The 25,761-nt window shown below is 42.3% G+C and overlaps 1 protein-coding gene across 1 annotated transcript; it reads left to right on the forward strand.

Annotated features, from left to right (window-relative positions):
- Positions 1–1,829: 1,829 nt before the first annotated feature.
- LOC139471352 (uncharacterized) lies at positions 1,830–25,094 on the forward strand. Its single transcript, XM_071253670.1, has 10 exons — positions 1,830–1,933; positions 10,002–10,101; positions 11,696–11,830; positions 16,305–16,376; positions 17,538–17,598; positions 19,250–19,365; positions 21,088–21,196; positions 21,555–21,610; positions 22,408–22,600; positions 24,905–25,094. Exons 1-10 carry the CDS (start codon positions 1,830–1,832, stop codon positions 24,946–24,948), a joined length of 990 nt encoding a protein of 329 aa, XP_071109771.1. The 3' UTR covers positions 24,949–25,094.
- Positions 25,095–25,761: the final 667 nt, after the last annotated feature.

A 25,761-nucleotide genomic window follows, 5' to 3' on the forward strand; every position in this document is an offset into this window, starting at 1 on the left:
AAGTATACGCTACCACGCATGTCTCGCACCACAATTTTAAAACGAATGAGGATTGATAGGACAAGTGTTTGTTTGTCGCCATATTGACGGGTAAGCTCCAGACAACACGTGCATCAAAGTCCATGTTAATATACATTATGCGATACCGTTTCGCTGTAAGGAGAGATCGGCAAACTGTCTGTTGCCATGACGACGTGGTATACAAGTTTTAGTTGTACACGTCAGTACAAAGCAGGGTACATGGAAATTTATCAAAACGTCACGTTCAAGTATGTTACATGTAAGATAATACAATGTATTTGTTGTGTCCATGTTGACGTCTGTACATAATCTGTGTCGGTCTGCAGCCAGTCATCACTAACAGATTCAGTGTTCTTTACGAGGGATGTAGGACGTAGAGGATACTCCAAGTGTTTGTACCGAATAAACTGTCGTACCGTATCGGGTGTGTTGTGTTCTTTGACATCATGAAACGTGTTTAGTCTGACCCCCATTGAGGAATACGAGGAAGAATGGATTCCCAGTACTTAATGAGCGTCTCCTATTGAGGAATACGAGGAAGAATAGATCCCAGTACTTAATGAGCATCTTCTGTTGAGGAATACGAGGAAGGATAGATCCCAGTACTTAATGAGCGTCTCCTATTGAGGAATACGAGGAAGAATAGATCCTAGTATTTAATGAGCGTCTCCTATTGAGGAATACGAGGAAGAATAGATCCCAGTACTTAATGAGCGTCTCCTATTGAGGAATACGAGGAAGAATAGATCCCAGTACTTAATGAGCGTCTCCTATTGAGGAATACGAGGAAGAATAGATCCCAGTACTTAATGAGCGTCTCCTATTGAGGAATACGAGGTAGAATAGACCCCAGTACATAATGAGCGTCTCCTATTGGGGAATACGAGGAAGAATAGATCCCAGTTTTAATAGGCGTCTCCTATTGAGGAATACGAGGAAGAATAGATCCCAGTACTTAATGAGCGTCTCCTATTGAGGTATTCGAGGTAGAATAGATCCCAGTACTTAATGAGTCTCCAATTGAGGAATACGAGAAAGAATAGATCCCAGTACATAATGAGCGTCTCCTATTGAGGAATACGAAGAATAGGATCCCAGTACCCCCTCCTTGTCTCCCTTTAAGGAATTACGGGTCAAAATAGGATCCGGTCCCCCTTGCTTGTCTCCTCTAGTGGAATACAGGACAGGAAAGGTCACGGAAAGGTTGATGAGACACATACTGTTGCATTACAAACACACGTACATCCCGTTAATAACGCAACGAACAGGAAACTATAATTCAAATACATATTCCCCTTGAAGCCCATTGTGACGTGTTTGTTTATTGTTTAACGCCGCATTCAGCAATATTCCAGCTATGTGGCCGGCGGTCCGTAAATAATCGAATCTGGACCAGACAATCCAGTGATTAATATCAAGTGCACATTAGTTGGCGAGTTCATAAAAATCCTGACGACATGCAGCCTGTCACCTGAAAAAATAATAAATCTCTGAACTTTTGGTCAATGATAATCATAACCAACAATTGATAAGAACGAGTGCGGAATTTAGTACAGAAAAATCACATAAGTTTTTCGAATTGATATTTTTCACAGACTGGTGAATTTTTATATTTACTCTGTGAATAAAAATACTATAAAATTCAGTAATGTGTAGCTTTAACCTGTTGTATTGAAATAGCACACAAAATCAATTTCCTTCTACAAAAATATTAATCGAAAGTAGAACACCGATCAGACCGCGCAGGTTCGCGACCTACTTTCGGTTTCCGGTGCAAAATGTGTCATGTGACGATGTAAACAGTCAAAATGGCGGACGACACAGAACTTATTTGGGATCATGCGGCCGACGTCCAGTTTGAGAGCAGCGACATGGCGCGGGGGGTGAAGCATGGCCATTCTACATTCTACGGGTAGGCAAAGTAAATGTGATCGGGTCACGCAAAGGCTTCGTTGGTCCAATGGCGACAGGCAACAGGTGCTTGTTACTCGCTCACTGCATGCTGTGAAAGTTTCGCTACGTTGAGTCAAGGCCGCTGTGAACATGGTAGATCTAAACAACTACTGCAGATGCGAAGAATATCATACTGGTTATTGTCATTCCCCAACATAACAGTGGCGTTCCTTTTTGTGGATTTATTTTTTGGCAGCATAAAAAGTCGTTGTGCAGAGTTTCTCACCCTGGCCAAGAACCCACAGATTTGTGTGATAACATTATGGGTTCAAAATTCCAGTTATGAGGGTGCCACCCCGCCCCTCTCTAGGCATCCGACATGCCTCTTAATTTGTCTTGGCGTCCCATTTTAGAACTCTTGAGTTATGCCAGAGTATTGGCTGATTCAAGTAACTTTGACTGGGATTTTCATATAGAATCAATGAGCATTTGTAGCAAAGAAATTCCTACACACAGAAAGTGCACAGCTCTAACCCAGAAGGTAAAACAAATTTTAATTTGCATGTGGTACCTTTAGAATCAGGAATTAGGCTGTCACAAATTGCATAGATCGATGCTCATGATGTCGATCACTTGATTGTCTGGTTCATTATTTACAGCCTGCTGTCATATAGCTGGAATAGTGCGGCGTTAAACTCACTCACTCACTCACATATTGTCTGATTAGCCGTCCGGCAAGGCCCAGATAATTTTAAGGCATTGAGTTTTTACTTTGAGTATCAATAGTTTTCTTTGGGTATTTTCAATGTGTTGTTTCTCCCTTGGATTCAGTCTATTGGGTATTTTGACACGAAGGGGTGGACCTTTTCTGGTCACCTGAGTGAGTGAGTGAGTGAGTATGGTTGTACCCTGCTTTTAGCAATATTCCAGCAATATCACGGTGCGGGGACACCAGAAATGGGCTTCACACATTGTACCCATGTCAGGACTCGAACCCAGGTCTTCGGCGTGACAAGCAAACGCTATAACCACTAGGCTACCCGACCGCCCCGTTCACCTGAATAAAAGTTGAAATAAAATTGACCTTCACATACTCTGTTTCTAGTGTTACTGTATTCCCTGAAATGACAAGGCCTTTGAAGCTGAAATTGAGAATTTCATTTGCCAAATAAGATCCCCCATCCACTTCTGAAAGGGGAAATGTTTTCTGAAAATCCATTTAAGTCAGGGAAATGAAGTTTTACACAATGATGTTACTGGTCATGATCTAAAATGAGTTTGAAAATTGGTGTCAAAAATTCATTGTTTTACAGAGTTATGTCCCTTGCTCCCTGCTTTACACTTAAGTGCATACTGCGTGAAATGGGGACAAGTTTTTTCAGAAACTTCTGAAAGTTTGCATGCTAATCTAAAAGATACTTGTCAAGACTGAGTTTGAAAATTGATCCCATAAATTATTTTTTTACAGAGTTACAGCCCTTGATCCGTGTTATTTTTACTAGGTGCATCGTGTCTGCAATGGAAACAAGTTTGGTCCGAAACAACTGAAGTTTGTTTATATTAGAAATACTTATCAAGACTGAGTAATTTTTTCCAGAGTAGTGGCCTTTTGTGTGTATTAATCTCACATTGAATCATTTTTTCTGATGACATAAAGCGGTCCAAGTGCCTTTCTCTTCCTAATGCCAGAGACCATATAATATATCTAAGGCTTTATAGGCTGGTCATGTCATAGCAAAAGACGTTAAAAGATGGTACTTGTTGTTACCCTGTCTGGTACTCAGCATTAAGCGGCTAAAACAAGGACTGGTCAGCTCAGAGTCACAATACTGTGCCTGAGTGGGGTATTCATGTTAAACTGTGGCTTGGTATCTCAGTAGGCTAGCGCTATATATTGGTGCCAGTCCGGATTAGTACAAGCAGCCACACACACACACTTGCATGCACGCTGCTATATAAGTGTAATAATCTTGGACGCAACGTTTAATCTTAAGCAGCAAGTATGTGATGCACAAAGCTGAAGTTTCGTGTGAATGATGATAGATCATCTTCCCGAGGCAAGGGTGTTAACTGACTATAAAAGTCCAGTTTCCACCCTTGCCGAACTAGACTGGAATTTCTGGGCTTGATCATAGTGCCGCCAGTGGCTGTTAAGAGTTATGTCCCTTCAATATCCCTCCTATTGACCAATCAGATTCCACCTCTCATATCACTTGCATGTGCTTCAAACAAAATGGCGGCGTCCAGTCAAGACGAGCCAATCGATAATCAATATCTATATTATGATAAAAAGGGTCTTACTTCGCAAAGTGCAACAAATCGTGTGAGCAATTCCTCTCCTCGTTAGTCCAGCCCAAATATGAGTCCATAATACCAGCGTAGTTCAGCAAGGAATGGAAGCTGGACTGTTAAAGTCAGTTAACTCCCTTGCCTTGGGAAGATGGTAATAGATGTGGGAGGGTCGTAATAGATGTGAGAAAATACAACATGTTCAAGGTAGTTCAAGGAATCAGGAGTGGTACCTGGGTGAATCACAATGTTGCAAAAATAAGTGGTTGAATTTGCTAGAATGTATTGCACCAAGTTTGCTTCACCTCACTGTTGATCTTCAGTCACCCTAAGGTTGAAGCTGCAATAAAGCAGTGTTCCTGTTTACCGGTAATTACCATTTCTTTTTACCAGTAAAACTATACTTGGACCGATAATTCATGTCACTGCCAGTTCCTCTGGCCCTGCAAATAATGTACATAATGAATCCGTTTTATTGAACAAAACATCGGCAATATTTATATAAGTATAGTTTTCGAAAGAAGTCAACTTGTCTGTTGCCATCTTGGTCTACTTTAAGTGCAAGGACATAACATTTTGCATTGCTTGAAGGTTAAATATATATTTGTAGTGATCTTGTCTTGAAATATTAAAAAAATGAGAGAAAATTGTGACTGAACTTTGTGTGAATGATGTGTAGATCTAACTAAGTTACCTCAGAGATGATTTGATTGCAATGAACATGATATTGAAAGAATTAAACCAGGTAATTTTCATACGTTTTTATTTGTTGAAAGTTGGGACTGACAAAAATTAGGGTGGACTGGTAATTCTTAGAGTTGCAAGTCCACTAGGACTGTCAGTTTCAGAAGCCAGCGAGAACACTGTATGATATTTCTTTATACAGGTGGGGCACAGAGATTTGTTACTCTATTTTCCAACCTTACCTTGATGACTGTCATATCAGATTACCGTCCTATCAGATTACCAGACTAGACATAGAGACAGGCCAAGATCACATTACATCACCTTGATCATGATAATACTGATTGTATCATCTCTATAATAGTCACAGCTATGTGTGTATATATTTGTTGCTGAGGCAGTGGTCTGTACATGGATACAAACTATATAGACTGTTCCTAGCTTACAGAAACTTAGGACTTACTTCACATGTTTTATTAACCAGGCTTTGAAATTAACATGTCTGCTAGTTTAAGACGAGTAAAAACTAGTGACATTTCCTTGTCCTGATCATTGTATCATCAGGTTGATGCTGTAGCAGATAATTTTTGGGGACCAGCACGAAAATCAAGGGGTACTTGTCATTATTATTTAGGGTGCCCCCGGGAGAATCTCAAGGATTCCGGGCCTCCCTTACTATAAAACACTGCAGAAGGTTAGGTTACCAACATTAGTTATCTGTTTTATGATGTCTTTTTTCACTGTCAGGCTAAAAGCGACGATATATTTGATTTTGGTTTGCTGCCATGTACAGTGCCCACCCAGACCTACTCTACAGCTAGGGGGGTGGGGTAGTCTGGGGGTTAAATGTGGCACTTGTCACACCGAAGGCCGGGGTTGGATTCCTCACATGGTTACAATGTTTGAAACCCATCTTTCTTGGTTACGTTGCCTTCCGCTTTGATGTTTTGGTTTGGTTTGTTGTTTAACGCCGCACTCAGCAATATTCCAGCTATATGACGGCCGTCTGTAAATAATCGAGTCTGGACCAGACAATCCAGTGATTGACAACAGGAGCATCGATCCGCGCAATTGGGACCGATGACATGCATCAACCAAGTCAGCGAGCCTGACCACCTGATCCTGTTAGTCGCCTCTTACGACAAGCATAGTCACCTTTTACGGCAAGCATGGGTTGCTGAAGAGAGAGTGATAGTAGAGTATGTTTGCTAATTCTCACTTGTTCACTTGCTTGCTCCCTCTGTCACTCACTCACTCACTCTCCTTCTCTTCATCACTCATTCACTCACTCACTCTCCTCTTCATCACTCACTCACTCACTCACTCACTCACTCTTAAGGCAAAAAAAGAAAATGACTTGTGTTTCAGGTAACCCAACCAATCAAATTGTTTCAATTGCTACCCGGATGTTTTTATCAAAGTCAAGAAACCCTTAGATTTTAAAATCTGGAAAAAAATCATTGTTTATTTAGCTGTTTTGGCCTACAAATTCAAGACATATTGCATTTGACATCACTTCTAAGCAAGCCATAGTGTTAAACATCATTACCACAAAATATTAAAGAAAAAAACAACCCTGCCCACCGACCATACCTGTTGGATCCATTTTACCTGAAGCACAAGCATTTTTATATTTGGCCTAACATATGACTAAATACGCAGTGGCTTAAACAGTATGGGGATTAATTGTTTGATAGGCATTACTTACAGGTTTAAGGATGACAAAGTAGACACAATTTATGGATAACAACTGTTATTGATACTGCCTGTACAGTAATTAAAGAAGCTGTTATCTATAAATTGTGTCTACTTGTTTCAGGATTTCTGTGCAGGTATGCATCTATTCACGTAACAAGACTGTAACAAGTACTGTCTGGCCTTGTCACTATCTGTTGTGAGGAAGGTTTCATTTTCCCCAAGCGGTATATCTGTCATATCAAACCGGCAGTTATCACACACCAGCTGTGACCACACTGGTCAACGCTGAACACCACAAGGCTGAGTGTCCTTGGACTGGATCTTTGCACGCAGATGGCCTTTGACTGGATGTAGTTGTGAGATATAGTAGTTTCAGGATATGGACGGGTTTGTGACATTAATTTTTATTTATGAATTTATTTTTCCATTCAGTCATATCTTCATGTGTCGTTTCATATTTGTTTTATGTAGTTATTGATTAATTGATGGCATGGTGGATCCAGTGTCCGCGGACACCGCAATTCAATGTGTTGTGTTGCACTCACTTAGGAAATCTATCATATTAGTTTGAATCTCAGATTCTCACTCACTCACTCACTCACTTAGGAAATCTATCATATTAGTTTGAATCTCAGATTCTCACTCACTCACTCACTTAGGAAATCTATTGTATTGCTTTGAATCTCAGATTCTCACTCACTCACTCACTTAGGAAATCTATTGTATTGCTTTGAATCTCAGATTCTCCCACTCACTCACTCACTTAGGAAATCTATCATATTAGTTTGAATCTCAGATTCTCACTCACTCACTCACTTAGGAAATCTATTGTATTGCTTTGAATCTCAGATTCTCACTCACTCACTCACTCACTTAGGAAATCTATTGTATTGCTTTGAATCTCAGATTCTCACTCACTCACTCACTTAGGAAATCTATTGTATTGCTTTGAATCTCAGATTCTCCCACTCACTCACTCACTTAGGAAATCTATTGTATTGCTTTGAATCTCAGATTCTCACTCACTCACTCACTCACTTAGGAAATCTATCATATTAGTTTGAATCTCAGATTCTCACTCACTCACTCACTTAGGAAATCTATTGTATTGCTTTGAATCTCAGATTCTCCCACTCACTCACTCACTTAGGAAATCTATTGTATTGCTTTGAATCTCAGATTCTCCCACTCACTCACTCACTTAGGAAATCTATTGTATTGCTTTGAATCTCAGATTCTCACTCACTCACTCACTCACTTAGGAAATCTATTGTATTGCTTTGAATCTCAGATTCTCACTCACTCACTCACTCACTTAGGAAATCTATTGTATTGCTTTGAATCTCAGATTCTCACTCACTCACTCACTCACTTAGGAAATCTATTGTATTGCTTTCAATCTCAGATTCTCTCACTCACTCACTCACTCATACAAGTATTTTGTCAGAACTGGTATTTCTTTAATGTAGTCATCCATCAATTACTTGTCATTTCATCAGTTCCACATGCTTGTGAGGACCGATTAAAGTGAGTTGTGTTTGATTCTGCTTTGAAAAGTATTCAGTTATGTGTAGGGTTGGATATTGGCACATACATCGTTTTGCACTATAGTGCAATACGGAGAGCTGTATTGCAATACATATTTGGGCCAAAAAAAAACCAGACTTCAGATTGCGAGATGGATAAACGAGACTGTCATCAATATGGAATGTTATGTAACAGTGTGAAGTGCGTGCTGTTTACATGTTTTAGATAGGAACCCTGTCCATCGAAATGCCTCAAGATAGTAGATATAATTTATACAATTATATATAATTCTTTTGTGACAGTATTGGAAAAAATAAAAAACACAAAGGTTGTATTCCGATACGTATATTGCTGACGGCCGTATTGCAATATACCGGTATACCAGTAACATTGCATAACTCTAATGGTGTCAGCTTGAAGTGGGTTAAAGGTTGAGAAATATTGTAGATGTCAACCACTGTCCAGACAGATATATAGATATAGATATAGATATAGATATAGATTAGGGCTGGGACGAGTCCAAATTTACTACCCGGGTACCCACCACCCTATTACCCGACCCTACCCGGGTACCCGCTGTAGATAGCTAGAGATAGGTACAAACTATCCGATTTGGAAAAGTTTGACCTTAGCCCTGGCAAAATGTAATTAGATAGATCTAGATCTACATGTGTAAAACGATCTGATCATGCATACACTGAAGTTAACTCTATGAAGTTTTATCTTTATTCAAACATATAAAAGTCAGTCAGGTGCATTGTCAGAAAGAAATGGGAACATTATTGACTTATAGCGTAACCATAGAGTTTTAGATAATTTTTGTCATTAGACAATATATCACATGACTAACCACGGGTCCGGGTAGTCCTGTGGGTATCTGGGTCCTACTCAGGAACCACCCGACCCGAGTACCCGAGTTACCCGTCCCAGCCTTAATATAGATATTTGTCTTTGTGCTGGCAAACCTAGTACCTGATATGGAGTTTGAACCCATGATCAGTGGATTCTTACACAACTGAGACCGCAAGGACCATCTTCACTAGGCAAGAGAGTTAACTGACTATAAAAGTCGAGTTTCCACCCTTGCTGAACTAGGCTGGTATTATTGAATTACAATTTGTCTGGACTAACCAGTCTATGCATAGTCCCATCCAAATCGTGCTCCGAAATTGAAATCCAGTTTGTACACTGTCATGCAGATTTCGGTCGATTGCAGGACTTGCAAAGCATGTTCACTGCCAACGCGTTGTCAGCAGGTATTTTCCAAATCTTTGCATGTTTTTTTTTAATCAAGGTGCTCACGTGATTTGATGCATTTTGCGATGTAAGACCCGTTTTATCACAATATAGATCTTGATTGTCGATCAGATCGAACTGACCGGGTGCCACCATTTTGTTTGAGGCAAACGCAAGTGATACAAGACGTGGAATCTGATTGGTCCATAGGAGAGGCTTTGAAGGGACATAACTTGTAATAGCCACTGGTGGCGCTACGATCAAGCCCAGTAATTCCAGCCTAGTTTGGCAAGGGTGGAAACTGGACTTATAAAGTCAGTTTACTCTATTGCCTCTGGACATGCAGGAAGATGGCAAGGACGGGTCCAGCGATTTTAAAAGGGAGGGGTAGAAAATATCAAAATCCTCTCTCACTCTCAGCGTGTGTGTTGGGAGTTGTTTACAATATACTACTTGGCATTGTCTGTTTTTTATTTCCAGGCCACAGTGAACATCTGGATGATAATCTGCAGCATGAAGACACTCACTCACTCACTCACTCACTCACTCACTCACTCACTCACTCACTCACTCACTCACTCACTCACTCACTCACTCACTCACTCACTCACTTACTCACTTACTCACTCACCCATTCCTCACCTGTGTTTCAGGGCAGACAGTGTGCATCTGAGCTGTGAGCAGGCCCATGAACTGATCAGTGTCCTGGAGTCCACAAGGGAGATAATCCTGAATTACATTGACAATGTTGAGGTGTGTATCCATAATGTCTACAATTACCGTTGTAAAGTACCCATGTAGGACCGGGGTAGAACAGGTCTTCAGCAACCCATGCTTGTCGTAAAAGGCGACTAGCGGGATCGTGTGGTCAGGCTCGCTGACTTGGTTGATGCATGTCATCGTATCCCAATTGCGTGGATTGATGCTTATGATGTCAATCACTGGATTGTCTGGTCCAGACTCAATTATTTACAGACTGAGGTCATATTGCTCGAATATCGCTGAGTGCGGCTTTAAACAACAAACGAACAAACCATTGTAATGTTCAATATTTTTCAATCTCTTCCTTTGAGGTGATTCAACATATTCAAGGGCAGAATATGCCTCTATGTAGTTGTAACCATGGTAACCCATGTTAAAATGAGGATGGTACTTCTTCAGTGTGATCGAGGCCTGGGCCAGACTCCATTATTTAGCAGTTATGATATGGCTGATTGAAGACAGTGCCAAAACAAATAAATGGAGGATATTTGTGTTCTCTTGACAAAAAACAAGTTTGGATGCTGGATTCATCAACTGTTTGAATTATCATGACATTGGATAGTTTAAGAGTTCTTGTTATGAAAATGTCAGTAGAGATTTTGTCTTTTATTAATGCAAACAATTAACATTTAAAATCGATTTTCTAATGGAGTGTGTATTCCACTGTATCATGGCATGATAGCATCTCGGTGGGCTGCCACATATTCTTTCAGAGTGAGTGAGTGAGTATGGTTTTATGCCCCATTTAGCAATATTCTAGCAATATCACGCCTGGGGACACCAGAAATGGTCTTCATACATTGTACCCATGTGGGGATTCAAGCAAACATTTTAACCACTAGACTACCCCACCGCAACCCTACCCCCACCCACATCCCCACCCCCACCCCCACCCCCACCCACCCCACCCACCCCACCATGCCCACATATGGAGAGAGAGCTATTGAAACCTACTGATAGCTTTTATATTTTACAATGTTGATGAATGCCGTTTATTCCAAATTAAATATCTGGCCTTCAAATACTCAAAAACACCTGAAACATCTGAAAACACATAACGTTTATCTTCTGCATGAGATACAAATATATTAAACGACACAAAATCATTGATACTCATGTTGATTGGTAAGCTAATAATCCTTAAACTATGTAGTAGGTTAGGTGAAATGGGGTTTAACATCGTGTCCAAGATTATTGCACTTATATAGCGTGTGTGTGTGTGTCTGTGTGTTTGTGTGTGTGTGGCTGCTTGTACTAGTCCGGACTGATGCTGATTTACAGTGCTAGCCCACTGAGATACCATGCCACAGTTTAACATGAATACCCCACTCAGACACAGTATACTGACTCCGAGCCGACCAGTCCTTGTTTAGCCCCTTAATGCCGTGCACCAGACAGGGTAACAACAAGTACCATCTTTTAATGTCTTTTGGTATGACGCGTCCGGGGATCAAACCCCGGACCTTCTGCTGTCCGGGCGGATGCACTACCATTAGACCAAGGAGGCGGTTTAAACTATGTAGTAAACCAAGTGTCGTCATTGGTCAGGTGTTGATTCTGCATCACATGTCTCTGGATGTTACAGGAATCTCAGCCCCACATCATGAGAAGGAGCCAAGGATGTAATGGCGGTCACTGTTCCCCGTGTCTTCGGACACTCAAGCAGAAAGTTTTCCCCAAGATCTCGAAAAACATCACAGTCGTAACCATTGTCCTCCAGGTAAGAAAAAAACTTCGATGTTTATGTTTAGTGGTACAGCCAAAATACTGTTCAAAGCGGTGTTAAACTTATTGGTCGGAGCACATACAAGGATTTATTTATATATTTAAACATTCCGGGTTTCATAAATGTCTTTAGTGCCCTAGGGTCATATCACGTCACATGACAACAGTGTATTGTTTCCGTCATATGGACGGTATTGTTGACGTCATTCTGATCTTGTTGTGACGTGAGGTCGGAATGACGTTCGAATCTCGGTTTGCCCCGATTATGTTTCTAGGTTTGTCAGCACCATGTTTGTTGGTTGCGTCAAGTGGTAAACATCTGAGACCTGCATCACTTCGGGCTTTCCTCCCACATTAAGCTGACGCGCCGCGATATAACTGGTGTACCGTATAAAGCGGTGTTAAACCCAATTCACTCTCACTCGCCAGTTCTGTCCCTTGGTCCTGGCACAGCAACTGTCGACTGCACACACCAGTGTTTTTTGGTTCTACACATCGTGTATATACAGAAAACATCCTGGAACTTTAGCGCCTGTGTTTATTGTATTTTATTAGTTGGGTTCCAGGACTGAGAACCCGATCGGAGGGTGGATTATCTAGTCTGTGGAGACTTTCGTCTTCAACATCGAAGTCGCGGCAAGGCCTGGCCGCATCGACTGTGTCCCGAATCCTAGTAATACCTAGTTTCTGAAACTCATGAATAGTTGTGGTATCTTACTTGTTTTCACTCGTCAGATGCCAGAAATATTCACTCATTTAAAAAAATTGGTATTACACGGGAGGGAGTTTAGTATTCTGTATTGATGTAATTGTGTGTGATTATGTGATCCAGTTAATTGCAATCTCATTAAAATGAGACCTCAGTTCTCGCTACCGCTAAACAAAGATCTGGGGACATCCCATTAGGGGTCATGTCAGAACGACTTTTCATCCGACCAATCAGAGCATCGCTTACCAGATTATGAAAATGACGGTCGAAATGTGATTTCTAATCATGCAACCTATAAAACGTAAACTCGGAACGATAGTTACTGGTTTAACGACTGAATCCATACAATCTAGACTATCTATTAGCCATTCCAGAATGTTCTTTCGTTTAGGTTTCAAATTTGTAATCGAGAATTTGTCAAACTATGTTTTGAAGCGTAGTCACCAATTTGAAAGTAGTGCCGTAAAGCATAAGAGAGCTGCCTTCTGATTGGTCATTCCATTGGTCGGTCAAAGTTCGCGCTAGGTCGGTCTGGCGTGACCCGTAATGGGATGTCCTCAGATCTTTGTTTAGTGGTATCACTGACTGAGATCTGATTTTAATGGGATTGCAATTAATGGGTAGGTTTCTCGACAGGATAAAGCCAACGGATAAAAATGATATCCGTTAGGGTCATATGCGGATAGAGATGCAAATATCAAAGGTCAAGTAGGGACTACTTTCAGTGTTTATAAACAAACATGGCGTCGCCCTCGTCATTTGGCGATCGAGTCAGAATTAACCATCGGGAATCTGGATAAACTACAGGGATAATTGTTATCATTATCAAAAGAACAGTCCAATATACCGAGAATCATTGTCTAACTGTGACGTAGCTAAGGCATTTTACAGGTTTGGGCAACTTTGGAGATATAAATTGCGAAACAGTTTTGCGAGGGCACGAGGCCTAGCCAAGTGGGATCAGTAGCCATATCTGTGCTTGTAGACCTCTGCGGCTTGGAACCTTCCACAAATTGAAATAGTTGGATTTGGCCGAAATATGTTGGAATTGTTACCTATTTCGTTTTGGTGCCGTGTGTACATCTGACTGCACTTCTTAAAGTTATGACAGGACAGGCCGACTGTCAACAACATCTGACCGTGGCCGTGACGTCTCATAGACTAGGGTTGGGTAGCTTCCGTTTGACAAAGGGCAGTTACTCTAGCAGACAGACCGATGGATTGCCGCGAAAGACAAGTAAAACAAGTTGTGTAGGCAGTTGTTGTTTTATGACTTGTTGTTTTGCGTACATGTTGTTTTGCCACTGTATAAGAAACAGATTTCAGATGGAACTATTTGGGCTACTGTCACTGTCCAACTGACACATCACTTACCCTGTGATGTAATATATATCAATGTGCACATTCCAGGAAAACTTGCAATGTTTCGGTAATGTTTGTCTGAGATGGAAAGCGATTTTCAAGCACGGAATTGAAGAATGACATTATATGATAAAGAGACCAACGCTAGTTAAAGACAATGTTTATTCCTAATACAGGATATTTACGATCCCCAAACACACTCGATATTCCTAATACAGGATATTTAACACACCCAAACACACTCGTTATTCCCAATACAGGATATTTACCATCCCCAAACACACTCGTTATTCCTAATAGAGGATATTTACCATCCCCAAACACACTCGTTATTCCTAATACAGGATATTCACCATCCCCAAACACACTTGTTATTCGTAATACAGGATATTTACCATCCCAAAACACACTCGTTATTCCTAATACAGGATATTTACCATCCCCAAACACACTAGTTATTCCTAATACATGATATTAACCATCCCCAAACACACTCGTGTTTCCTAATACAGGATATTTACCATCCCCAAACACACTTGTTATTATTAATACAGGATATTTACCATCCCCAAACACACTCGTTATTCATAATTCAGGATATTTACCTTCCCCAAACACACTCGTTATTCCTAATTCAGGATATTTACCATCCCCAAACACACTCGTGTTTCCTAATACATGATATTAACCATCCCCAAACACACTCGTGTTTCCTAATACAGGATATTTACCATCCCCAAACACACTTGTTATTCTTAATACAGGATATTTACCATCCCCAAACACACTCGTTATTCCTAATTCAGGATATTTACCTTCCCCAAACACACTCGTGTTTCCTAATACAGGATATTCACCATCCCCAAACACACTCATTATTCCTAATACAGGATATTCACCATCCCCAAACACACTCGTTATTCCTAATACAGGATATTCACCATCCCCAAACACACTCGTTATTCCTAATACAGGATATTCACCATCCCCAAACACACTCGTTATTCCTAATACAGGATATTTACCATCCCCAAACACACTTGTTATTCCTAATACATGATATTTACCATCCCCAAACACACTCGTTATTCCTAATACAGGATATTTACCATCCTAAAACACACTCGTTATTCCTAATACAGGATATTTACCATCCCCAAACACACTCGTTATTCCTAATTAAGGATATTTTCCATCCCCAAACACACTCGTTATTCCTAATTCAGGATATTCACCATTCCCAAACACACTAGTTATTCCTAATACATGATATTAACCATCCCCAAACACACTCGTGTTTCCTAATACAGGATATTTACCATCCCCAAACACACTTGTTATTCTTAATACAGGATATTTACCATCCCAAAACACACTCGTTATTCCTAATTCAGGATATTTACCTTCCCCAAACACACTCGTGTTTCCTAATACAGGATATTCACCATCCCCAAACACACTCGTTATTCCTAATACAGGATATTTACCATCCCCAAACACACTTGTTATTCCTAATACATGATATTTACCATCCCCAAACACACTCGTTATTCCTAATACAGGATATTCACCATCCCCAAACACACTCGTTATTCCTAATTCAGGATATTTACCATCCTAAAACACACTTGTTATTCCTAATACATGATATTTACCATCCCCAAACACACTCGTTATTCCTAATACAGGATATTCACCATCCCCAAACACACTCGTTATTCCTAATACAGGATATTTACCATCCCCAAACACACTTGTTATTCCTAATACATGATATTTACCATCCCCAAACACACTCGTTATTCCTAATACAGGATATTCACCATCCCCAAACACACTCGTTATTCCTAATTAAGGATATTTTCCATCCCCAAACACACTCGTTATTCCTAATTCAGGATATTCACCATCCCCAAACACACTCGTTATTCCTAATTAAGGATATTTACCATCCCCAAGCACACTCGCTTGATACCCTTTATATGTTTACGACACAAGTGTCTAAATTCTGGTATCTCCCGATCACGTGTGTCGTAAACTTAGTCTGACATGATCACGAATATAATGTTCTATTTATTACCTAAGAAGATGTCAACATACAGAGACGAATTTTAGTGTTTACCTTAGCAAGTCGCAACAGAAGCGGAACCACAATTTGTCAAATGATGTCAACAATCTTCTGTTCTGACTTTGTTTCTAGTGTGACGTCATTCCGACCTCACATCCCAATAAGATTCAAATGAAGTCAATAATGCTGTCCAGATGACGGAAACAATACACTGTTGTCTCGTGACGTGAAATGACCCTAGGGCACATATGACTTTTATAAACCCCGATATGTTTGTCCTCGTACGTAATAAATATCAGTTACCATAGTAACAGATTGTTTTCATTGCAGGCCTTGAATTTGGTGATCCTCACATTTATTGACTTCTGGCCCAATAAGGATGACCAGACTGTACTGATTGCGGTAGGCTTGTTTTTTAACGTTTTTCCTTAACCACACAAAATTTTATTATATAAGATTCAGTATTCGGTTCCTCTTGTGTTAGATTCATTGTTGACATCCGTCCCTAGCACAGTGTTCATATAAAGCATGAGAATGTTAGGTACAAGAATGGTCTCTGTTTCTTTCTTCCTTACAGAACTTCTTTGATAGGCATTTAGAAGTTGGAGTACTAAGTAAGGATAAGAATTTATGGATGAACAACTTCTTTATTACAATTAAGAGCGACGTTTCGGTGTAGGTTCTAACACTGTTATCAAGCAAGTGATTTACAGAGTGCAGTAAGCAAGTATATATACACGTAGGAGGCAATGTTTATACAGTAGGGTAGATATACTGGAGTAGCGAAGCCTGCTGTGTACACACAAGGGCAGTGATGATGACCATGGGTGAAGTCAGTAATGTAAACAACGGGATTATGGCTGATTGGGGTCTTTGATGAGTTGATGGTACGCCAGGGGTATCAAACGTCGCTCTTAATTGTAATAAAGAAGTTGTTCATCCATAAATTCTTATCCTTACTTCCTTGCAGAAGTTTCAGTTTTGTGAATGGTCATTGTACAAATAGTGTTGTTTAGCACCGCACTCAGCAATATTCCAGCTATATGACGGCGGTCTGTAAATAATCGTGTCTGGACCAGACAATCCACTGATTGATATCATGATTTTGTTTGTTTGTTGTTTCACGCCGCACTCAGCAATATTCCAGCTATATGGCGGCGGTCAGTAAATAATCGAGTCTGGACCACATAATCCAGTGATTGATGTCATGAGCATCGATCCACGCAATTGGGATACGATGACATGCATCAATCTAGTCAGCGAGTGCTACCACCCGATCTCGATAGTCGCCTCTTATGGCAAGCATGGGTTGCTGAAGCCCAATTCTAACCCGAATCTTCACGGGTTCAAATTGTGTCGTAAAGCTCTGCTCATGTTACAGTATGTTGAAAATCTGATTGTATGGACAAAATGGAGGAAGTCACTGTTATATTAATTGACTAAAATGTACTAAATATGTATTTAATGTCTTAATAATTTCCTTTGATGGAGAAAACAAGTTGTTATGACAAATGGGATTGGCTGTGTACCGGCATCCTAATGTTGAATGCTGTATGTCTTCAGAGTGCTACGTCCATGATATTGCTGCAGGTGTTGAACCTGATCGCACTTGTGTATACTTCAGGTGAGTGTCCGAATGTCAGGCGCTGTCCGCAGTAGGGGCTGTCGGGTAGCCCAGCGGGTTAAGCGTTCGCTCATCACGCCAAAGACCCGGGTTCGATTCCCGACATTGGTACAATGTGTGAAGCCCATTTGTGGTTTCCCCTGCCATGATTTTGGTGGAATATTGCTGAAAGGGGTGTAAAACCTCACTCACTCACTAACTGTCTGCAGTGTTAGCATCAGTGCTAGAAAGGCTGGGACAGGTAACTCGTGTACTCAGGGTCAGGTGGGTCCTGAGTAGGACCCGGGTACCCACAGGACTAGCCAAACCCGAAATAGTCACGCGATATATTGTTTAATGACAATAACAATAATTGAGTGAGTATGGTTTTACGTCGCTTTTAGCAATATTCCAGGAATATCAGACCGGGGGGACACCAGAAATGGGCTTCACACATTGTACCCATGTAGGGAATTGAACCCAGGTCTTTGGAGGGGTCAGTTCATGGGAAGGTCTGGTAGAAGAGGGGTCAGTTCCTGGGTAGGTCTGGTAGTAGAGGGGTCAGTTCCTGGGTAGGTCTGGTAGTAGAGGGTTCAGTTCCTGGGTAGGTCTGATAGTAGAGGGATGGGGTACCTGGGTAGGTCTGGTAGTAGAAGGGTCAGTTCCTGGGAAGGTCTGGTAGAAGAGGGGTAAGTTCCTGGGTAGGTCTGGTAGTAGAGGGGTCAGTTCCTGGGTAGGTCTGGTAGTAGAGGGTTCAGTTCCTGGGTAGGTCTGGTAGTAGAGGGATGGGGTACCTGGGTAGGTCTGGTAGTAGAGGGGTCAGTTCCTGGGTAGGTCTGGTAGTAGAGGGGTCAGTTCCTGGGTAGGTCTGGTAGTAGAGGGGTAACCCGGATAGGTCTGGTAGTAGAGGGGCCAGTTCCTGGGTAGGTCTGGTAGTAGAGGGTTCAGTTCCTGGGTAGGTCTGGTAGTAGAAGGGTCAGTTCCTGGGTAGGTCTGGTAGTAGAAGGGTCAGTTCCTGGGTAGGTCTGGTAGTAGAGGGGTAACCCGGGTAGGTCTGGTAGTAGAGGGGTCAGTTCCTGGGTAGGTCTGGTAGTAGAGGGGTAACCCGGATAGGTCTGGTAGTAGAGGGGTCAATTCCTGGGTAGGTCTGGTAGTGATTGGGAATGTTGAATTTGTTTTCCAACTAGCAGTATCTTAAAACTTGATAAAACGAGAAGGGAAAGGTTTCCCACCTGATTAACTTGACAGGGTTCACATACCGTGATATAACTGCAACAATTCAAATATGCAATTGCGGAACTCTTTCTTCCAACTCTCTCTCATATACTGTCTTAGCCTCACTCTGATGCCGTTATGTGGGATTCCCTTTAATCTTTAATCCACTGAATTCCACCCTAGTGGTTTATCGCCAAACTTACCGTACATGACTGTAGATACCGGTAAGCCGAATTTTGGTTGCACTTTCATCAAACTCTTTTTCTGTTGGCGGAAAAAACTACATCGTATTGCTTCAGGTGAATGAACAACTCTACAACAAACTTAGTCAATGAAAATGTGAAATTTGTGATTGAGCATCACTAGACATGATGATTTACCATTTCAGTTTTGCTAGGTATTGTTTTATGTGTGTGTTTATACTTGAAGCGTTACTATCATTGTTCCATGGTTTCAGTGTTTCTGGCCAAGTTGTTGACAAGGCGGCGAGTGACAGCATTTGTCCTGGCACAGAACTACATATCTTCCCTCTTCCTGTTTGCTGGCCTCTACACACTTACCTACAGGCTTCAGGTAGGTGTCTGTCTCACCTACAGGCTTCAGGTAGGTGTCTGTCTCACCTACAGGCTTCAGGTAGGTGTCTGTCTCACCTACAGGCTTCAGGTAGGTGTCTGTCTCACCTACAGGCTTCAGGTAGGTGTCTGTGTCACCTGCAGGCTTCAGGTAGATGTCTGTGTCACCTGCAGGCTTCAGGTAGGTGTCTGTCTCACCTGCAGGCTTCAGGTAGGTGTCTGTGTCACCTGCAGGCTTCAGGTAGGTGTCTGTCTCACCTGCTGGCTTCAGGTAGATGTCTGTCTCACCTGCAGGTTTCAGGTAGGTGTCTGTCTCACCTACAGGCTTCAGGCAGGTAACTGTGTCACCTGCAGGTTTCAGGTAGGTGTCTGTCTCACCTACAGGCTTCAGGCAGGTATCTGTGTCACCTGCAGGCTTCAGGTAGGTGTCTGTGTCACCTGCAGGCTTCAGGTACGTGTCTGTCTCACCTACAGGCTTCAGGTAGGTGTCTGTGTCACCTGCAGGCTTCAGGTAGGTGTCTGTGTCACCTACAGGCTTCAGGTAGGTGTCTGTGTCACCTGCAGGCTTCAGGCAGGTGTCTGTGTCACCTGCAGGCTTCAGGCAGGTGTCTGTGTCACCAGCAGGCTTCAGGCAGGTGTCTGTCTCACCTTCAGGCTTCAGGTAGGTGTCTGTGTCACCTACAGGCTTCAGGTAGGTGTCTGTCTCACCTACAGGCTTCAGGTAGGTGTCTGTTTCACCTACAGGCTTCAGGTAGATGTCTGTCTCACCTACAGACTTCAGGTAGATGTCTGTCTCACCTACAGGCTTCAGGTAGATGTCTGTCTCACCTTCAGGCTTCAGGTAGATGTCTGTGTCACCTACAGACTTCAGGTAGATGTCTGTCTCACCTACAGGCTTCAGGTAGATGTCTGTCACCTAGGGGCTTCAGGTAGGTGTCTGTGTCACCTGCAGGCTTCAGGTAGGTGTCTGTCTCACCTACAGGCTTCAGGCAGGTGTCTGTCTCACCTGCAGGCTTCAGGTAGGTGTCTGTGTCACCTACAGGCTTCAGGTAGATGTCTGTCACCTAGGGGCTTCAGGTAGGTGTCTGTGTCACCTGCAGGCTTCACGTAGGTGTCTGTCTCACCTGCAGGCTTCAGGTAGGTGTCCGTCTCACCTACAGGCTTCAGGTAGGTGTCCGTCTCACCTGCAGGCTTCAGGTAGGTGTCTGTCTGACCTACAGGCTTCAGGTAGGTGTCCGTCTCACCTACAGGCTTCAGGTAGGTGTCCGTCTCACCTGCAGGCTTCAGGTAGGTGTCCGTCTCACCTGCAGGCTTCAGGTAGGTGTCCGTCTCACCTACAGGCTTCATTATGAGTAGTTCTACTATTTTATTAGGTTAGCATGATTGGCCCTGTCCTCTCTGGTGCCACAATTGGCTGTGCAGAGTTACGTCCCTTAGGCACGCCAGAAACCTATGATTGTGGGTACGAATCCCGGTTCACCAAAATCATGCTTTTAGGTTTGTTAGCACCATACCCCTGCTCCTGGGTTTCACTGAAGTGGTAAACGTCTGAGACCTGCGTCACTTCGGGCTTTCCTCCCACATTAAGCTGACAAGCCGTGATATAACTGGAATACTGTTCAAAGTGGCGCTAAACCCAACTCACTCACTCACTATTTCAAGATTGTTTTATATTTCTGTGTCTGGAAGTGTTCCATGTTAATCCTTACCTCTATTTCCACAGCCGTCCTCATGGAAGTTTATTCAGGAAGATCTGACCTCTGATCCTGTATTAGTGACTGTCCTGTATGCCAAATTCCTCTTCTTCTCCGTTTCCACGGCAACATTATGTGGTAAGCAGACATCATGGGCACATATCTATAAACAAGGATTTACCATCGTCTATTTTCAAGTACAGGCGACTCTCAGCAGTACATGGGGACACAAGGTGTGAACACAGGGTCTATCTATTTTCACGTTCGGGGGACTCTCAGCAGTTCATGGGGACACAAGGCGTGAATATAGGCATGGCACGTGGCATGGTATCTCAGAGGGCTCTCAGAGTCAGTATACTGTGTCTGATTGGGGTATTCATATTAAACTGCGGCATGGTATCTCAGTGAGCTAGCACTGGTACAAACAGTCACAGGTTGCTAAATAATCTTCAACTCGATGTAAAACCAAATTGACATCACCTCCCCATGTTTTCAGGATCTGACAATGCTCTGCCCAAGGACTGGTACAACTGTCTTTTTGCTGCAGCTCAGGTAGGTTGCACCCTGCTCAAATATACGTGCATCGATTGATTGGTTATTGATAGTTTTCAGGGATATAATAGAATGAAGAAGAGTGATCAACTCTTGCTTAAAACAACAACTTTTATAGTTGATCGCACATCAGGTGTGTGATATATTCCCCCAAATACGAATAGACTAGCACTCTCATCTGTCTGGCAACTGGTCAAAAGAATTTTTTTTATACAAATCAGTGTTTATTCTCGATTTATTACAACTTCCCCAGCAAGCTCCACACAGTGATATCCTGTTTGGGGAGCTCTCAATACCATATGGTCTCCAGTCACAGCTCCCCACTGCTCTTCAGCAGCGCATAGGGTTGACCTCACAAACGCTTGATTGTTAACATTACAAACAAGTGAGGACTCATAATGCTGAATATACGTCCCTAAATTGTTTGGTTTCATTGTCATTTTGAAATTCTATTTCATTTCAATTATCACTTAATTAGTGTAGTAAGAATGTAGGGGGGAATTTGGGTGCATTTCTGTTAATCTGTTACACCAAACCAATGGTAGTGGGATGATGCATCAATGCATCAGTGGATCACGATTTTTTACTCCTCGATACAAGTACTGATCACTATCGCACACTAAGTAAAAAGAATTGATTTAGGGATAGGTTTCTAGTTTCTTAGTTTCTAGTTTCTATAGGTTTCTAATTTCTAGGTTTCTAGTTTCTAGGTTTCTGGGTTTCTAGGTTTCTAGGTTTCTAGTTTCTTGGTACCTGGAAACAGAATTAATTTCAGTTATCTATCGTATGAATTACAGATGTTGCTAAGTTTCGTCTACTTCGCCTCCATTCTGAGTCGGTCCATGACGCCAAAACTTGCCGACATTATTCGGAATGTGGAGTCCCTGCCAGGGCCAAGGTCATCCCCTAGGCCAAGGTCATCCCTGTCCGGACGGAGAAACCATGGTTCTTTCGGCAGTCGAGAAAGTGTGGATCCCCAATACTCAATCAGTGAGTACCTCTTGTTAACCTATCACGAATCCTGTCCATTAGTTTGGACGGTACTTTTATTTTGGTAATAACCTCTTAGGCTAAAAAATAATTGTCTTGGTTCTCAAGGTACTGCTCGCATCAACATAAAGTCTGCCGCAGGTTTCGTTTTTATTTCCATTTTCGAAAACATGAAAAAATCTTTATACATTAAAACTTTTGGATCCAATATAGCACACAGTTACTTCCCTTTACATGCACACTGCTTAACTGTGCATCTTTTGTTATGGTCATGGCGGCAACACTATATCCACACTATATTTTCAAAAGTCATTGCCTGAGAACCAATTCTTTTATTTTTTTAGCCTATGGTGACTAGGAACATGTGGAAGCCGCTAACGGCACTTAACCGCCTCCGTGGTCTTGTTGTAGAGCGTCCGCCCGGAGAGCGGAAGGTCCGGAGTTCGATCCCCGGCCGCGTCATACCAAAAGACGTTCAAAGACGGTACTTGTTGTTACCCTGTCTGGCGCTCGGCATTAAGGGGCTAAAACAAGGACTGGTCGGCTCGGAGTCAGTATACTGTGTCTGAGTGGGGTATTCATGTTAAACTGCGGCATGGTATCTCAGTGAGCTAGCACTATATATCGGCATCATTCCGGACTAGTACAAGCAGCCACACACACACGTGCATGCATGTCGCTATAGATGTGCAATAATCTTGGACGCGACGTTAAACCCCATTTCACCTCACCTCTAACGGCACTTACAGTTAGACTCTGCTCAAATTTACCATGCATTATGAAAGAACTGTTCTACATTTGTGCACAAACATCTAAAACTAAGCCCAGTTTAAGCTTTAAAACATCTCATCTGTCTGCTTTAAGTGCATTGACTACAAGAAGAGAGGGTTTTAATACATGCATTCCTGGTATGGCTCATCTGAGACCTCAGGTTCTCTCACACCCATTGCTAGTTATCAAATGCTCCATAATTTGCTCTGCAGAGTTGCTTCCCTTAGGCATGCAAGAATCCTATGATCAAATCTTGGTTTCTTGGTTTGTCAGCACCATACCCTTGTCTTTTTGGACTTCACTCCCACATTGAGCTGTCACAGGCACCAGTTGGGAAACCTATGCAGATCCATCTTCCCGAGGCAAGAGAGTAAACTGACTTTAAAAGTCCAGTTTCCACCCTTGCCGAACTAGCCTGGAATTACTGGGCTCAATCATAGCGCCACCAGTGGCTATTACCAGTTATGTCCCTTCTAAGCCTCTCCTATGGACCAATCAGATTCCACCTCTCGTATCACTTGCGTTTGCTTCACACAAAATGGTGGCACCCAGTGAGGCCAATCTGATCAGTAATCAAGTTCTATATTGTGATAAAACGGATCTTACATCGCGAAATGTATCAAATCATGTGAGCACCTTGATTAAAAACACGAAAAGATTTGGAAAATATCTGCTGACGAGTTGGCGATGCACATGCTTTGCAAATCCTGCAATCGATCGAAATCTGCACGACAGTTTGCGAACCGGATTTCGATTTCAGTGCGCAATTTTGATTGGACTATGAATAGACTCGTTAGTCCAGCCAAAAGGTAACTCCATAATACTAGCCTAGTTCGGCAAGGGTGGAAACTGGACTTTTATAGTCAGTTAACTCTCTTGCTGTGGGAAGTTGATGAAGATCCAGATTACAATTGGATTTTAGCAACCAATGCTTGTCATAAGACACGACTAAATGGATCAGGTGGTCAGGTTTGCTGACTTTGTTCATCGTCATTGTCAAATGCATATATCAATGCTCATGATGTCAATCACTGGATTGTCTGGTCCAGACTCGATTATTTACAGATCCAGATATAGCTGGAATATTGCTTAGTGCGGCGTTAAACAACAAACAAACAAACAGAAGTTTAATCAGGAAACTTCGTTTGCCTGCCACGTCTTGTCAAGTTGTATACATAGCACTGACTAGGCACACATATGCCAGCAACGAGTATTGTTACATACACGTTACGCATATCTTTCTTGTCAACTACAACAACACATGCATCGACATGTGCGTGAAAGGTTCCAGATTTACAGTATATTTACAGTATATCAGAGTTATCTCCCTTCTCAACTACCTCAGCAAGCTCCTCACAGTGCTATCCTGTTTGGGGAGCTCTCAATACCATATGTGCTCCAGTGGCAGCTCCCATTGCTAGATGGTCTACAACCACACTTAGGCTTGAACTCACAAACACTTGATGTGCGAAGTAAAACAACAAACAAACAAACAAACACACTCTACTTGACATGCCACTTCCTGTGTTTCAGATGACAACCATGTGGTGAACGTTGATGACGAAATGATCACGTGACAGGACACGAGACACGGACAAGAGACATCACCTGTGTTCATCTAGTCATGACGTACAGACACTCCATCCTACAACTATCTAGTGCTGCTAGTGTCTTTCTAGTCAGAACAAAACTGGGCTCACTGTTTGTCCAGCTCATGCAAACATTCTGTGCGTGCACTTGCACATCTAGGGGTGGGTTGTGTGTGTGTGTGTGGGGGGGGGGGGTAGGGTGGGGGGGGGTTGGACCCTTTTGTTTCAGTGTGCTTTCTTAACAGCCTGTGACATCCCTCTTGCATATGTTTTTGTACATATCGTGTCTCATCAATATTCCATGGGTGTGTATGCAATACATTCCTCTATACCCTGATAATGACAATTTGCAATGTAGTCTCTGTTTTTAACTACAAAATCAAGCAATGGAATTGAGTGAGTGAGTATGATTTTACGCCGCTTTTAGCAATATTCCAGCAATATCACGGCGGGGGACACCAGAAATGGGCTTCACACATTGTACCCATGTCGGGAATCGAACCCGGGTCTTCAGCGTGACGAGCGAACGCTTTAACCACAAGGCTACCCGACCGCCGCAATGAGAATTCAGTTTACATCTCCGAGCGGTAATGATTCTTGCTTGACTTGTGTTCAACTTGTGCCAAATCCTTGTGGTATCTGATCTTCACATTGCTTCAATATCAGGCACTAGGGCTGGGACGGGTTACTCGGGTATCCAGGTCGGGTGGGTATTGAGTAGGACCCAGGTACCCACAGGACTACCCGGACCCGTGGTTAGTCACGTGATTATATTTTTTAATGGCAAATATTATCTAGAAC

This window comes from Haliotis cracherodii, unplaced genomic scaffold (genome assembly GCF_022045235.1).
Source record: "Haliotis cracherodii isolate W230 unplaced genomic scaffold, xgHalCrac1.p SCAF_22, whole genome shotgun sequence".
In the NCBI taxonomy this organism is placed as follows: Eukaryota; Metazoa; Mollusca; class Gastropoda; order Lepetellida; family Haliotidae; genus Haliotis; species Haliotis cracherodii.